This window comes from Echinops telfairi, unplaced genomic scaffold, assembly GCF_000313985.2.
Source record: "Echinops telfairi isolate 266 unplaced genomic scaffold, ASM31398v2 ScPeMD7_1;HRSCAF=3_0, whole genome shotgun sequence".
NCBI lineage: Eukaryota > Metazoa > Chordata > Mammalia > Afrosoricida > Tenrecidae > Echinops > Echinops telfairi.
In genome coordinates this window covers 19,501,967-19,519,043 of record NW_022103896.1, presented here as the reverse complement: position 1 = coordinate 19,519,043, position 17,077 = coordinate 19,501,967, and the positions used below count along the sequence as shown (strand labels likewise).

General features: G+C 48.1%; 1 protein-coding gene across 1 annotated transcript in view; it reads left to right on the top strand.

The window, feature by feature from the left end:
- The window catches only part of DEPTOR (DEP domain containing MTOR interacting protein), a 139,777-nt gene that overhangs the window by 41,912 nt on the left and 80,788 nt on the right, over positions 1 to 17,077 (top strand). Inside the window, exons 2-3 of the mRNA XM_004697413.3 lie at positions 3,780 to 3,958; positions 4,919 to 5,042. Of these exons, the coding sequence (XP_004697470.1) occupies positions 3,780 to 3,958; positions 4,919 to 5,042 (303 nt within the window). The remainder of the gene's footprint in view (positions 1 to 3,779; positions 3,959 to 4,918; positions 5,043 to 17,077) is intronic.

Here is a 17,077-nt window from a genome sequence, read left to right as displayed (position 1 = left end):
GGGGGAAATGATATATAAAGCAACACTGGAAACAAAAAGTGAAATTAAGGGCAGAAATAAAAATTAATTCCTTTAATATTTAAAGACAAATGTGAACAAGGATCAAAGCCCTGGAGAAAGGACATCATGCCTGGTAAAGTAGAGGGTCAGCCCACAATGACCGTGAACCCTCTGCAAGATGGACTGAGCCAGTGGCCCCAACGATGGGATCAACCATAGCAAACACTGTGAAGACGACGCAGGATTGGGAAGTATTTCGTTCTGGGGTACAGAAGTCACTTGCCCTGGAACCTGCTTGGCGACACCTAACAATAGACGACCTTGGGCCTCTGGGCAGGAGCCCTGGGGGTGTTTTGTGTACATATGTACGTACATACGGTTGCTGTGAGTTGGAACAGACTCCAAAGCCCCCATCTACAACAGCAAGTCCTTTTAATTCGTCTGAGCGAGCTGGCTTCCTTATCTGCCAAATGCCTATGGCGATGCCTTCCTGGTTCTCAGGAATGCTGTTAGGGTCAGCGCCAAGCACGTATGTCTCCATTCTGATGGACGACAGACAGTAATGTGATCGTGTCTGCCAAACTCCATCTTGGCGTCAGAGATGGAGCATGGGACTTGGAATTGCACATTTCTCCCTTCCTAGGTGTGTTTGCCATCTCTGTTCCTTGAGATGCTGCCCACAGCAGACGTGGGACGTTGAACCGACTTGACAAGAGCCCGGGAAGGGCTCTGCATGGACTGCATGACTCTGTCTCGTTCCTGAATCCGTCATCCTTCACAACCCTCCTGACAAGGAGTCTTGCTGGTGGGACAGTTGACGTCACCACCCACTGCGGGGTCCTACTGCAGTGTGTGTGAGAGATCGACACCACCCACTGCGGGGCCCTGCTGCAGTGTGTGTGAGAGATCGACACCACCCACTGCGGGGCCCTGCTGCAGTGTGTGTGAGAGATCGACACCACCCACTGCGGGGCCCTGGTGCAGTGTGTGTGAGAGATCGGTTGATTCCTTCCGCTCCGCCCGACCACATTCAGTTTGTTTACACCGAGCATCTCTGTGCCTTTCCTTTCGATTACATCCGTATTGAGTCTATGGCTCTTAGTCGGAGGAGAGAATTCAAACATTTTCTTGAAGCTAAATGTATATTTTGATCCTGTCTTGTGTAAAAGAAATATATCTATGCACATATACCCATAAATATGTCTGTGGACCATTTTTGCACATACACCTTACCAACTGTCATGTGCGTCCCTGTGCAAAGTGGCGGCAGAAGAGAATTTCAAAGATACACCAAAGTGCACCAAACGTCTATTTGCTGTCTCCGCGTGTCACCGATAATCAATTCATCACCACTTACTTAGTGTCAATAATTGCTCATTCATGTGAACCTTGAAGGAGACTTTAAATTTTCATTTGTTATCTATTAACATTTTTCCTGCTATCTAAATAAACAAAACCCTCAAACTGAAACTCATGGGCACCTTGTCAATTCTGACTCACAGTGACCCTGTACAACAGAGTAGACCCATAGAATTTCCAAGCCTTTAAATCAGTACAGACACACACTGCAGGAGCTTTCTCCCAGGGAGCAGCTGGGGTAGGGGCTGGAGTCGGGGTGGGGGGGGGGGTATGTCCTAACATAACTGAGCACTTTAACCACTTCGCTACTGGGGTGCCTTTACAGCCTCAGCATACATTGTTTTGATAATAAAAAGCTTAACAAAGGAAACCAGAGAAAACATTACAAAGGAATACGAGGTGTGAGGCTTTTCTTTTCCTGCCTGCAAACTCATCTTTTAAGGCTGGGGGACCAGCCTGCTTTTCCCTGGTCCCTCGATCCCCAAGGACTGAAGCTGGTGGAGACAGTACATCTGGTCAGGACAGCAGCGCTGGCTTAACGCACATCGATGTCAGCACCATCGTTCCAGGCCCACACTGCCGGCCCCATGGCTTGGCTAGCTGTGTTTTTAAACTGAAGTGTGTACTTTGGCTGAAATTTGTGACGCTGTTTTTAAATGAGAATATGTCCTTTCACTCTCCCTCTTTCTCCCTTGAGCTCTACAGTCCTCTGCAGTTCTCTGTAGGCTATTTTTTAATTTTACAAGAGAACAATTTCTACACTTCTTATCTCCGATTTTGTAGGTATTCTTAACACCCGCCAAGTCATGTTTGTTCTGCTAGGGTGGGGAGAGGAAGCTGGCTGATGCAATTTCAGCAGCTCCTTAGCCGGACTGGACAAAATCACCTTGACGCTTGTTCGGGATGAATGATGGGAAGGGGGCTTTTGTATTTAAATTCCTGAGTGTGGGGGGTGGAAAGGGCAGCAGGGATAAAGGGTCATTCTAGCCTGTGCCCTTGGCGGATGAATTCAGACTAGGTGGTGGTTCGGTATTCTGGCCCTGGCCTCTCACAATGCCGAGTGTGCAGCGCACCTGAATTCGTTTCCACATTCATAGGGATCTTGTCCTATCATGTGCTGTTATATGGCTGTAAATAAGCAACCCTCCTGCGTTGTTGTTGTTAGAGTCGATTCCCACCCATAGTGACTCTATGTGGCACAGAAGGACACACTGCCTGGTCGGGCAACCTCCTCACGATTGTTCCCATAACCAAGCCCATTGTGGCGGCCACTGTGTCGTGCCATTCCATTGAGGCCATCTCCTTGAGGGCCTTCCTGGTTTTTGCTGCCCCTGTACTCGGCCAAGCGGGATGCCCTTGTTCTGTAGCACCCTGATGGGCATGAGCAATTCACAAAGGACAGTAGTCCAGGCTGGGAGAACAGGACCTTATTTTTTTTAAAACCATGGGAGGCTAGGACAATTTTAAATGGAGGTATTGCTTAAAGTGGCCCATGGAAGGACCAGTAGAGCTATTCTCATCATTGATGGCAAAAGGGGGGAGTTTTCCATTGAAGTTGTTTTAAGTAGCATCTGGAGCAGAGGCCTGGTAGGAGGCGGCATGCTCTGGAAATGGAGGCGAGTTTGGTGTGTCCATCGTGCCAGGCGGGCGTGCTTGTGGTGGGGAGGTGGAGAAGGATGGAGGAACTTTGAGAAGAGGCCAGAGGTCAGGGCGGAAGGTCGTAGAGCCTTGGATAGCGAGATGCTTATGGTCCTTTAGTGTTCCCTCCCATCCAAATGGACATAGCTTCCGGGTGAGGCGGTGGTGATCCTCAGAATCAACCTACCTAAAGCAATCAGAGCAGAACCCAGAAGCGAGCTAGCCCCATGGGAAGGTCAGCCTCGGTTCCCTCTGCTGGGATGCAAGCCCCACAGAGGCAAGGAGCTGGGCATATCTTCTGAACCGCGTCTCTAGTACCTGGAACAATACTTAATAGGCTTATAGTAGATGCTCAATAAATCTCTGTTAGATGAATGAATGCATGTGCAAGTATGCTGGACCCTGAGCCATCTGTGATGGAGAAAAGCCGGCTTCTACAGGTTGCCTGTTTTGGACGCTGGAATCAATAACTGCACGGCTAGAGAGAGAAGAGGAAGGGATGAGGCGGGGACGGGTCGTGGGAGAGGTTTTCTCATCCCCTTGGGTGGCTTGGGAGCTCGTAGTTGGCTGAGGTTATTCCCCCCACGTTTCTGGGTCTGAGGTTAGCATGACTGTGTGGAGGCTCTGCGTTGTGATGGGACGGACGTTACCAACTGTCAGAGGCTACTTTAATGGCACCCTGGTCCATTCTGAGTTTCCATCTTGTTCCCACTCCCTGGAATGGGTGGCATAGTTGTGTTGTCGTCGGTCTTGCTAAAGTGATTGCTACGTTTTCTTTCCAGGCTCCGGCTCCACGAAGAAAAGGTGATCAAAGACAGACGGCATCATCTGAAAACCTACCCCAACTGCTTTGTGGCCAAAGAACTGATCGACTGGCTGATCGAGCACAAGGAGGCTTCCGACCGAGAGACGGCAATCAAACTCATGCAGAAGCTAGCAGACCGGGGCATTATTCATCACGGTGAGTGAGTGGCGGTCAAGGTGACTGGAGAGGAAATGAAGGACCCTTCTATTCCTGACAGCAACCTACACATTTATGAAATAGGAAATCATTACGGTGTGACCTCCCTCGTACTTCAACTCAATCACATCCCCCTCTTCTCCTCCAAGGGTTATTTGTGTTTATTTTAATGTATTTCTTCCTCATCCGTTTACTTTCTGGGTATGCATCTCGAAACCATGTGTGGCATGACTTTGCATACTTTCTTGAGAAGCATGTGTTCTTTGCCCCTTGATCAGCCCCTGGTGTTAGGGTCCCCAGTTCACTTTCACTGCCTACAATAGTCCATGTATGGGCATGCTGTCACGCCCCCTTAGCCGTGCTGCTTATCCAGGCTTCAAAGCTGCGGGCATAGAGCCGGTTTCAGAACTGTTGCTGTTGCTTATAAGGCAATGAATGTTCAAGAGCATGTTCCGTTGAAGTCTTAGACCGCAGCCAAGGCCTGGGTGCTTGCATTGTTCTCTGGATTGGGGATGCCCTGTCTCCCTGTTGTCGCCCAGCTTGCACTCCTCCTTTAGGCCTCTGAGGTGGCTTTTCTTCTCATCACATCATATTGTCATGGCGTGGGGACATTTCTCTTTTTATCGCTAGATTGATTTTTTTTTAAACCAATGCCTGTCCCAATACGAGGCTCAAGAAAGTTGTGTGTGGATTGAATTGACTTTTATGACTCTCTTAATAGAGGATGATGATGATGATAGCTGACTCTAGTTAACAACACTGTCTAGCACTCAATTCTGTTTTAGGTTTTCTATATATGCATAAGTAGATATGTATGAACTAACAGAAGGATCTATGTGCTTGAAAAGCGAGCTGTTGAAAAATTGTTCCTAATTAGCATCTCCTTTCACTTGAGTAAGTACGAGTGACCCCGAACCCCACCTCCTGCTCACTGTATGTTCTGTGTATGTTGTGTTGCAGTGTGTGATGAACATAAGGAATTCAAGGATGTCAAACTCTTCTACCGCTTTCGAAAGGATGATGGCACCTTCCCTTTGGACAACGAAGTGAAGGCCTTCATGAGAGGACAGAGGCTCTATGAGAAGTACGTTCCCATGGTATCGCCTGACGATGACCTTGACTTGTAGACAGGAGCAGGGCTCTTTCAGTCTGAGCTTCTGATGGTTTCAGCCTGGCTGTTCCTTGATTACATAACTGTTGTTTTTAATATGAGGAAACTATCATTTGCTTTGCTCATTGCCAGAAATAAAGTTAATTCCCTAAGGTTCTTAATAAAGAATCTATTTAAGTGTTTTTTTCTGTATTGAAGCCAACTGAACCAAACTCCAGGCATGAAAACAGAAGGGCGGAGCCAAGTGTTTGCCACCGTGGTATGGATGCCCTTCTCCTCTTTAAATGCTCTTGTCATAAAACAAGCCGGTTTGGTTTTGGGAAATAGCTAGAGAAGTTGTGTCTGGTGCACGGGAAGTTCAGGGTCAGGTCAAGGGATAAGTAGTGAGCAGACTTCAAAGAGCAGCAGGTTGTGTAAGAGGAATGACCTTTTTTCAGCCCTTTTGGAGAGAGGAGTAGGGGTGGCTTTGGACCCTTCTTTTTGTCAGTCTCCTTTGCCTGTTTTTGTTTGTTTGCTTGTTTCTTTGTTTGCTTTTTGTACTCTCCACCTCCCACGTCAATTCTGGTACAGTGAATCACTTCACATGTCCCCCTAGCCCTTGTCACTTCCCCCAACCTCTTACTAATTATAGTTCTCAACAAATGCAAATACAAAGCTTATGCCCACCAAGGGGGTTGGAAAGCGTGCTAATTATGTAAATAAGATACATGGCACCCTTGCTGAGAGTGGGATCATGCAAATAAGATAGATGGGCCTGGAGCCAGGGAATTGGCCAGCTTTTCTATCCTGCTAGTCTTACAGTCAGCCACGCTATCCCAGAGACTGAAAGGGCACTCAGGACCACCATGGAGGAAGAGCCAGGAAGAGAGGAGGGGATCTCTGTGCTGGGAATCTGCTAGACCATGAAGACATGGAAGGCAGCGAGCGATGGCAGGAACCAGGAGACTGGCGGGTGCCAGCTCCCAGAGAGAAAGCTGTGTGCCTTTGGGCCGGATGCATGCAGGCAGAGTAGGGCACCCAGGGCACGTGATAGTGTTAATTTTGTGAAAATGTGGAACTAGAACTGCGTGCTTTTGGGTCAAGACTTTCTGGCCGAGTGGGGTGCCTCTGGGCACTTACTGTCAGAGCTACAAGATCTTTTTTTAAAAATCATTTTATTGGGGGCTCGTACAATTCTTATCACAATCCATACATATATTCATTTTGTCAAGCACATTTGTACATTTGTTGCCCTCATCATTCTCAAAACATTTGCCTTCGACTTTAGCCCTTAATATCGGCTACAAGATCTTTTTAACACTTGCATGAGCAGAGCAGAGGTCAAGCTGAGTAGCGGAGGGGCAGACGGAGAAAGACAGAGAGACTGAGACCTGCCTGCATCACAGCTCCAAAGATTAAAGAGCTGTATCCTGAGTATTCCTGAACCTGAATTGTGACCTATAATTTTCCTAATAAACCCCATAATTTTGAGTGTTTGTTTGAGTTGTGTGTGGCCATTGCAGAGAAGTAGCCAACTCAGTAAAGAAGGAGAGAATAGTGTGGAAGGGCTGATTGGCATCAGAACTGCTAAGTAGGATGGAGAGTGGAGACATGTCTGACCTCTACCTCCTAGGCATCAGCCTCGGGCTGTTGGTCTTGATCCTCCTCCCTGCCTCATGAAGTTAGAGAAGGTCAGGCGCCTCTGTCCCTGCACCATTTTAACAGTGCAACATTTGAGCAGGAGGGGAATGAGCAGTGGGACCCCTTCCCTAACTCTGGTTGCTCTTCAGACTTGCAGGAGTGAAAACTTGCTTATCGTTCACATACATGAGCCACTATGCTGAGGGTGTTAGCCTTGGTGGCGTGGGGGGTTATACATTGGGCTGTTAACCACAAGGTCAGACATTCGAAACCACCAGCCCCCCCCCCACAAGAGAAAGATGAGGCTCTACTCTAAAAATGATTTACAGTCTCAGAAATCCAGAGGGGCAGTTCCACTTGGTCCACGGGGGTCTCTGTGAGCTGGCAGTGACTCGATGGCTGTGAGGTTTCTGTTGTTGTTTTATGGGGGGCGGGGGGCGGGCTGGGAGCAGGTGATCAGATGACTGGGATTCCAGACTTTGGAGCTGTGCCTGGTTTGTACTCTGACCATGATGCTTTCCCTTCTTAAACCTCGGTGTCCTCCTCGGGGAAATGGAAATAGTCAGAATGTTGACCGTCTACAGCTGCTGTGGGAATTACAAGAATGAACGGTGTCAAGTATGTGAGCCTTAGCGCCGTGTCCCAGAGTGACTTGTGAGCCGAGACCTGACTCTGTTCAGGTGTCTGGAAAGAGGATTGCAGGAAGAGCAAGCGGAAGAAGCCAGGGCTTTGAGGTGGGACTGTGGGGGGCATATGTAAGGATGGTTAGAAGACCAGCGTGCTTGGAGGGCGGGGCGTGGTGGGAGAACAGCAGGAGATGGGTTGGGGCTAGGCGATAGAGGGTTTTCCTGTCTGAGGGTGAATTGAGGATCTTGTTTGACGTATATTGGGGAGGGGCAGTCCGATGTGTGGTTCCCAGCCCCTGTGCCTTCTGTCTGGAAGGCCCCTGCAGTCGCTCTTTGTCTTTCCATAGCTCTCAGTCGTTCGTGGAAAATGGCACGCAATGCGAGTGGAATAACAGACGTACCACAAACAAAATTTTATTTCCTCGCAGTTTAGGAGGCTGGAAGTCTGAGTGTAGGGGGCAGCTCTGGGGGCAGGTGCTCTCTCTGTGGGCTCTGGAGGAGAGTCCTGGTCTCTCTGAACTTCTGCTCCTGCGTGCATTCCCTGTAGTGCGGAGCCTCTCCGCGCCACACCTCTCCTCTGCTGCTCTGTTTAACCTCTTTTGCATCTCAGACGAAGTTGACTTAAGATATGCCCTACACAAGTCCTCCCTCATTAACATAAGGAAGACAACCTCTTCCCAAATGTGGACGTGTGGCCACAGGCAGAGGGGCTGGGATTGACAACACCTGGTGGGTGTTTCAGCGAGTTCCTGGGGAAAATGGGAATCTTTCCACAGACTTTTTTGAAGTTCCCTCGTACGTTGGGTAGGGAGATCTTCCGGGCGATACACTCACTCTGACCTCTCTTGACGTCACACGAAATGCAACCTTCTCTGGAACCCCCCTCCCCTTCTTTTTATTAGTTTGGGGATGCCCTTACATGTTTATCCCATTACAGAGTTGTATTAAAATTTCTTCTCTGACCATTTCCTATAATAGACTCTAAACAACATTCGAGTTAGGAGCCCGGGTAGTGTGGTAGTCACGCACCGGGCTGAGATCCGCAAGGTCGGCAATTCGAGACCACTAGCCGCTCTGCAGGAGAAAGACAGGGCTCTCCATTCTCGTCGACAGTCACAGTCTCAGAACCCCGCAGGGGCTGCTTTGAGCCAGCTTCGACTCCATCCGAGTAAGAAACAAAAATGAGAGAAAAAAAGCCATGGCCATTGAGTCAGCTCCAAGTAGTGTGTCAGATGAGCACCACGCTCCGCAGAAGTTTCGTTGGCTGATCTTGGTGTGGAAGTCCATCACCTGGTCTTTTTGTCTGAAGCAGTTCTGTGCCCCACCTTCTGGTTAGCAACCGAGCACAGGGAGCGAACTATTTGCCCCATTTAGAAACAACCTAAGAGTCGGGGGGCTGCCTTCTCCTCTGGCTTACTGTCTCTCCTGTGACTGAACGCATGCCTGGGCGATTGCAGGTGGTAAATATTTGCTGTAAACAATGAACAGATCCCCAGACAAGTTGATCAATATCTCTCTGCTTTCCTGGGTGGAGTTGACTTTCTAACCATTAACATTCAGTGTTCCGCTTTCCAAGTCCATCGATTTATTCAGAATGCTTGTAAAAGTAGCCCTGGGGGGGAAAAAAAAAAGTAGCCCTGGGAAAAGGCTGCAAGCACTAACCGTGGATGGCCGAGCTGCAGCCCGGACAACCAGCTTCCCGTGGCTGGAACATGCGTGGAACACACTCTGGGGCCCTTGGAAGCAGCAGCTCAATGGAAGCTGCTTGATCATGTATGTCTAGTGGAGCCGCTGAATTCGATATGTATTTTCTAGGCTCGCTTTTCCATTCATCTTGGCATATCCTAGTAGTTTGTATGTTTTGGGGCACCTTTTCTTATCACATTAGCAAGTGAATAGTTGAGTTAATTTTAAATATTAAAGGTTCTTAATCCCTGCATAGTTGACCTCAAACCCTAATTTTGGCTATTTCTAATATTTGGGAAAGAAAGCCTTGCTCTCTTTTGATGTGCTCTGTTTGAGATTTTAATGGCGGATAATGTTAGTTGAGTTGGAATTGACTCAATAATAGCAGTGAGGTTTTTTTGTTTTGTTTTGTTTTTGCTGAGTCGGTATCAGATATTTCATCCTAACAACCCTTACATGCTATTCTTGTCCCCATGTTACCGGGGAGGGAAATGTGGGAGAGGTTAAATTTCTTGTCCAAGATCTCCTCAGTGCTGAGTCATTAAATAGGGATCTGAACCCAGGAGGTCAGAGCCCAAGCTTGTTGCCCCTAGGCTTTTAGTATGCCCTTGTCGGTTCCCCCAGTGGAGAGGAAATGAGTAAAGTCAATGTTTACTTAAAAAAAAAAAAAAAGTTTATTTTCAAATGTAACATGGATTATATAAGATACCAGGGTATTAAATTCCCTGCAAATAGCTCAGAAGTTTTAGAGTAGACATTGGAAACAAGATCTACCCTCATGGTGAATCTTCAGGATAGCCTAGAGTGGAGTCTGATGGGAGCTACCGCACCTTTTAGTTCTAAATGAAGTTGGTCAAAACCCTTGCACTAGATCAGTGATTCTCAACCTTCCTAATGCCGTGATCCTTTAATACAGTTCCTCATGTGGTGGGGACCTCCCAACCATAAAATTATTTTTGTTGCTACTTCATAACTGTAATTTTGCTACTGTTGTGAATTGGGTGACCCCTGAAAGGGTCGTTCGACCCCCAAAGGGGTCGCGACCCGCAGGTTGAGAACTGCTGATCTAGATGATCTCATCCGAACCTCCGTACAACATAAACAGGGTGTCAGCTAGTGCCCCCACTTTGAGAAGGAGCAGCTGGGACCCAAGCAGTCTGATGATTTATGCACGGCGACGACACAGCAGCCTCTGAGGGACAGAGGCGAGAGGAGGTGGCACACGCTGAGGCTGCTGCTTGTGCCATAACCTTCCACCTACTGGGGTGGGGGGGTGGAGGGAGGTGTGGACCGCACTGTCAATATTTCCTTTGGTCTCCTCGCTTGCTGGCTGGCTCCATTATTAATAGCTTTACATTGTGAAACTGCGGTTTCTGGCAGAGGCTTTGCTGAGCCGTGCTGGATTCATGGGAGCCCTGCCTTTCTAACCCAAGTGATGTCTTCGCCTGCTTTGTAGTAAGGCGGAGCTGTGGCTAAAAGTCCAAGTCCAATGAGCTCTGAACTAAAATTCCAATGCCCCTGCAGCCTCTTTGAATCGGACCCTCAAGCAAATGCTAGTTCAGAGGCCAGAAGCTGGCCATCTGGGCTCCCCAGCATAAAGGGAGTTACAAGGGAGTGGGGGACACAAATCATGACGTGGCGTCCCACAAAGCCCTGTGTTTCAGTTCCTATTCACAACCGGCTTGTCCCCTGCATGGGGAGGCGGCCGCACTTCTCAGAGCTGCAGTGGCTCATGGACATGAGCCTGGGGCCCATCTGGGAAGGCCATGTCGAGGGAGATTGAGGAAGATAGCATACCTGTACGGTGGCTGCTACGCACCATGCTTGGCTCAAAGTGAGAGCTTCAGAAATGTTAGCGCTTCTGTCAGTGATGACCAACACAGTCACTAAATGACCCCTCCTGTTTGTTTCATCATGTGCTTTTTAGAGACAGTCTGGTGACGTGGTTAAGAGGCAGGAGCCCACAAGCCAAGCTGCCTGGGTATGAATCTTGACCTTGTACCAAAAGCAAGTGGCTTCCCCCTAGTCCTGCCTCTGCTAGCCCATCGAGGAAATGGAGGTGCAGGTTAGACCAGCCTGGTGGACTTCTTGGGGAATAAAGCAGCTGCCGTGTACAAAGTGCCCAGGGTGGGGCTGCCTTCGAGTAAGTACCCAGTGTGAGCACTGTGGCTCCTCTCTGCAGGCAGCTTTGTGGCAGAGCTAGCAGGAGGCTGCGTGCAGCCCTGGGCATCCTGAGGAATTCTGAGAATGCTCAGGGCAGTGTGCTTCCCCGCCTGCTCCACCAGCGCTCATGAAGGCCACTCCAGAGACTCAGGATGCTAAGGAAAAGGCCTGGGGTGGGGGTGGGGGCCGCGGCATACCATTCTCCTCTCACAAGTGCCCCAGCCATGCACACATGCTCATAATACCATTCGCCCCAAGAGTACAGTGTTTAGTTTTCAAAGAAAGCCTTTGCAACAGAAAAGGTCAGCAGTTTGAAACTACCCGGAGGCACTTGAGAAGAAAGGCCTGGTGCCTTGCTTCTGAAAGGGCACAGCCGCAAAAGCCCTGGGCAGCACCTTGACCCAGTTAGCGTTCAGACAGAGAGGACAGAGTCCCCTGCGGCCCCATTCTACGTGGGTACAAGTGGGGTGGCTGTGGGTGGAAGCCGACCCCGCAGCAACGGGTTGGGTTTTGGGCAAGGAGACTAATTTCTGCTTCAGAAAACAACCTTGAGTCTTCAGATGGCGGAAGAGGTTTGGGATGTTTGTTCTAAACAGCACGGTTGATTATCTTTCAAAAAGAATAGGGCCTTTTAAAAGAAGACAAAGGGTTGAGCTCAGGGTTGTCAAATGCTCCATAAACTGGCACACAGGATTCACTGTGAGAAGACAAGTTTGAGGTTCAAGTGCTTACCTTGATAATCTTCAGAATGTAAATCTGCACCTCACCTGCACAGTTAAGAGAGGAGACTAATTAATCCTAAATTCTCTTCGGTCTTTACATGGAGCGAAGCCTCACCTACGTTCTGAGGTCCTTAGGGGGTTCAAACTATATGCACAGGTCTACTCTCCTCCAGGGAGCCTGGTCGTACTGTTGGGTCAGCGTTGCGCCAGTAACTGCAAGGTTAGCAGTTCAAACTCAGTATCCATGCTGATGAAGACTGATGAGGCTTTTTGCTCCAGTAGGATTCACAAGACCTCAGGCCACGATGTGTTGGAATTGAGTGGATGGCAGTAGGTTGGTTACTCAGCTAAAGATTGCTGTGATTCAAACCTGTCCAGAAGAAAGGCCTTGAGGTCTGCTTCCTTAAAGATTACACCCAGGCACACCTTATAGATTCATTCCTCTTGCTAACATACACCAGTTTCCATGAGCCAGATATCTCAGTAGCAAACACTTTCTTGGTTTTTAGGTCTGGCTCCTGTAGATTATAAGGAGCCCTGTTGTAGTGGTTATTCATTGGGCTGCTAACCTCCAGGTCAGAAGTTCAAAACCACCAGCTGCTCAGTGGGAGAAAGAGAGGATTTTCTACTCCCCCAAAGAGTTACACTTTCGAAAACTCACAGGGGCAGTTCTACTCTGACCTAGTGGGTCACTATCAGAGTCTTCCTATAGAGTGTAGTCTCAGTTTAAGGCTGCAAGATTCTGGCTTTCCTAAGCAGCCAAGAATTGTCTGTCCTGCTTGGGGCTTTTCCACCGCATGAAAGAATTGATTTACAAGGCCCAAAATCTGCTGAGGGTCACCGACTCCTTTCAAGTCTCTTATCCACTGGCCTGATGAGAAAGGGAAGGGAGAAGCCCTATCCAAAGGGGCGAAGCCCTCTGTGTATTTTATCTGATCAGGTTTCTCTGCCATTTGCCCCGGGACCTTTCTCCCGCTCCCTCCCCGGGCCTGGTACAACAAATATTTGTTGAATGAACAAAGGATCTACTTGCTGTGCTCGTTCCCTGAAAGAGCTTGCTTTTACTGGCAGGCAACAGTTGCCAGAGATTCACCTGGTCTTGCCTCTTAGGGGAGAAAGATGAGGCTCTCTCCTCCTGTGGAGTGACAGTCTTAGAAACGCAGGGGGGGCAGTTCTACCCTGTCCTACGGGATCCCTGTGAGTCCGCATAGACTCCATGGCAGCGGGTGCGCTTTAGGAGTTACAAAGCATTTTCTGGGTTAATTTGTTGGGTCCGCAGTACAGCTCTGTGACTTAGACTCAGTAGGCATAATTAAAACCATTTGGGAGATGGAATCATGAGCTCCAAATGGGATTAGCGTCTGGCATGGACTCAGAGCCACAGTGGAGGGGAAATGTCTCCAGTGTTTGACTGCTAACCGCAAGGGCCACCCCTCAAACGCACCAGCTGCTCTGGGGGAGAACGATGAGGCTGCTGCTCCCTAAAGATTGACGCTCTCAGAAACCAAAGAGAGTCAGTGAGTCAGCGTCGACTCAACACCAGTGGGGTTCTTCTACCTCCAGGAGGAGAGTTCCTTTCAGAACTGAGAATGTTGAGTTCTGCACACGGGTTCACATTTTTTATTCAAAAATACAACTTCTTATTGTTTTGGAAGCTGTCATCAAAAAGGTTTTCTAAGGTGTCTTGTGCAGCAGCTTTGTCCCATGGAGCGTACTGGCCTATTGTGTTGTCAGCTTCATCTATAACTTCAGAGACTCTGGGGGTGAAACATTTCCTGCCTTCTTGGTATATTTGAAGATCCCCTGAGATTACAAGGGAAATGGCTTAAAAGTGATTGCCTCTTGCAATCCTCATGTGTGATGAGGATTGTAGTGCTGGGTAACAAAGAGTAAGCACTGTCAGGAGTCTGAGATGTAATCCCCCTGGAAGTTCACAAGTTTGCCTCCCTTGCTTCAGAGATGCTGACGGAAGACAGGGATCCCTGGGGTCAGATTCACAGGACAGGGTGTTGCTTACAGCAATAGTGGTAGTCAGGGGGATCTTTTTCCTAGGTCGGTTTTGGAGCCCCAGCTCCTATGGGGTGGCAGCAGGTGGACTAGGGGTGGATATTTGCTGCCCAGGGTGCTGCAGAAAGGACCCCCCCCAGGCTGAGGAGTCCGAATCTGTGATAATGGTTTGCTAAGAAACCTGTTCAGGCTGGGAGGGACACATTATCTTTATGCTTAAACAAACAACCTAAACTCACAGCCATGGCCTGGACTTCATCTGATAGCACCTTTATGGGAGAAAGTAGAACCGGTCCCCTTGGGTTTCTGAGGTTGATGGTTTCAAACTGCTGACTTTGCCGTTAGCAGCCCGATGCTTAGGCAGCAATGCTACTAGGGTTTCTTTATGTTACTGGCTAGTAAACAGATTGGCCCTTTTGTTCCAGAAGAACTTACCTAAGTGAGAGTCTTATGGAGAATTTTCTTTCAACAACGGAAACAAAAGACACAAAGCCATTGGATTTTTTGTGGCTGATCATTAGACCCACAATAGTTATCCTCACCACTCCTCTGATTTGTGTCTGTCTGTGTGAACCCAAACTATCTCCTAGACTCCAGTGCATAGTCTTTGTAAGTAAATGTTGTTACAGCCTAAAGAGGAAATGAAAAGTGGGAACCTATACCATTCCATTAGAGGAAAGAGCTTAATTATGCAAAATGTGTTAAAACTGCACCATTTTTAAAGGGCCCGCAATTCTTTCTACAAAGTAATTCACACAAACTGAAACACAATTTTATTTGGTTTCATTGTTCATATATAGTTCTATGCAGGGTCATGGGAGAGTTTTGGACCTAGAATTATATCATTTTTTTGGAGACTTTTCATTATCTCCATATATACATATATTTCTTGATAGCCAGCTGTGGAATGCAAAGCTGTGGGTCCCATAAGACAACTTGTATAAATGTCCATTGAGGTGCCCATCAGGCATCCTGGGGATTGAAGAGATTACAGAGGAAAAAAAAACTCAGTGTTAAATGTTTTGGAAATGTTGATGGCAACATATGTACAAGTGTGCTTAATACAATTGAATGATGGATTGTCATAAGATTTGTAGGAGCTCCCCAATAAAATGATTAATAAAATAAATAAAATAATAATAATAATAATAATAATGTACTTTATATGTGTAAAACATTCTGAAAAACACTTCCAGCTTCATTAAAGCATCTTTAACATAACAAAAACCAACCAAACAAAAAAACCCTCAGTGTTTTAAAAGAATACTTTGTAATATCAGCACACATTTTATGCTGTGGAAGTTTCCAACAAATTTTGAAATCTGCTTTATAAATTATACAAGAGGTGTAAAGTATGTAAGAAAACTTTAGAAGGCATTTCTACTCCTGTCATGGTGGGCTCGCCCTGTCCAAGATCAACTCAGAGATACCTGACAGCAAGCGTACATGCCTGTGTGTGAACAGGAACTGGCCCCGGCCCCCAGCATGGGTGACGCTCTGTCCTTCACAGCTGCAGCCTTGACCTGCCAGGGCAGGGCTATCTCGGGAGCCAACCTCATGGCCAATTTGGGCCAGGTGGCCAAGCTGAGTCCACTCCTTGGGTGTAGAGCTTTATGGTGCTTTGCAGTTTGTTTGCTCAGGTGCTTGGCAGGGGGAGGGGTGGAGGTAGGAAAATACCTCTAGGGACAGGGTTACTGGCAACATAAAGATGAGGCTGAAGGCAAACTTACCAGTGCAGTGCACAAACAGGGAAGACAAAAACAAGGTGGTTTCAAACCCCTGAGGGCCAGCTGATAGTGAGACACCCAAAGATATTGACGACCACGAGGTAGGGTGCCAACGCAAGCCAAGTAGCCTGCATGTACCATTTTATTAATTCCTCAGTCCTAAACCGGTAAACTAAATTCAGTCATTCTCCTGTTAACACACAACAAGAGGGGCCAGAGAGGTGTGCTCACTTGCCCGTGTTGGCCCAGTAAGCGCTGGTTTCCAGCCCTGGACCCTTCATCCTGTTTCTGGAGCAGCAGTGTCTCAGCCCATAGATTCTTCTCCTGCCACTAAAGCATGATCAGTGCGGTGCCACTTAATTGACTTTTTAAACTGGCCGGGCAAAAAAGCAGCATCTCTTGGCTCCTGCCAGTTCCTTGGATCTGGCCTGAGAAACCACATTTTCTTTACTGTTTCTTGGGAGCGCTTCCACTGCCCACCCCCGCCCAGTCCTGGAAGGCAATCTTATTAGAGCATTGATAACACGGAACAGGCCATCGGGCAGCTCAGCTGCCTTTGTCAGAAGTCGTCAGCCACTGATTGTCATCTACAGATGTCACCTAGCCCCAGTTTGTTGTTGAAAGAGATTTGACTGAAAGGTAAACTGTTGCTTGAATTCAGCCAACTGGATTCATTGAGGCTGGAGATTGACTTGTGCTGGTTGCTTTGGGAAAGTGTCCCTCCTCCTGTGTCAGTGCAGGGCATTGATGTCGCCAGTCCAGTCCTTGTAGGCCTTAGCCAATGTGGTGAGTGGGAAAGACAGCTTAGCGTGTAGAGACACCATCAGAGTTCTTCTCTTGTCGTTGATGAGCAAGGCACTCGATGTTTCTGCGTCTCCATATTTTCAGCTGTGCATTGGGAAGAAAATACGTGCTCCACAGGTCTGCTCTGAAGACGCAATGAGGTCATGCTGAATGGAGTCTCACCTTCCTCAAGGCACAGAAAGTGCATCCTCGTGGGTCCCAAGTAGCATGAAAGCACGTGGCTGTAGACACCAGCATGGCATTCAGTCTGTGCTGGACACCGCTGCTGTGCACTCTCAGATCGCCTTTCTTCTTCTGTATCTGGGTGCCAGCTGTGGTGGCCTGAATACTGCAACGAGGCTAGAAGATGACATCCCCTCTGGCATTTCATATCCCAGCAGGGTCACCACGGGGGCGACCTAGGTTCTAGCAGGGGGTTCAGACTAGACAGAATAGGGAGAGCAGCTTGGCAGTGTATGTAAGCAGCAGTCAGGGAAGCCCAACAGGACCTGAGGGGGCTCCAGGAAGTTTGTGGGAATATGGAATTGAAGAATGTCCTGAAATTTCCCATGAACTTTTGTTTTTTAAATCATTAAAAAAATCATTTTATTGGGGGCTCGTACAACTCTTATCACAATCCATCCATCCATCCATCCATCCATCCATCCATCCAT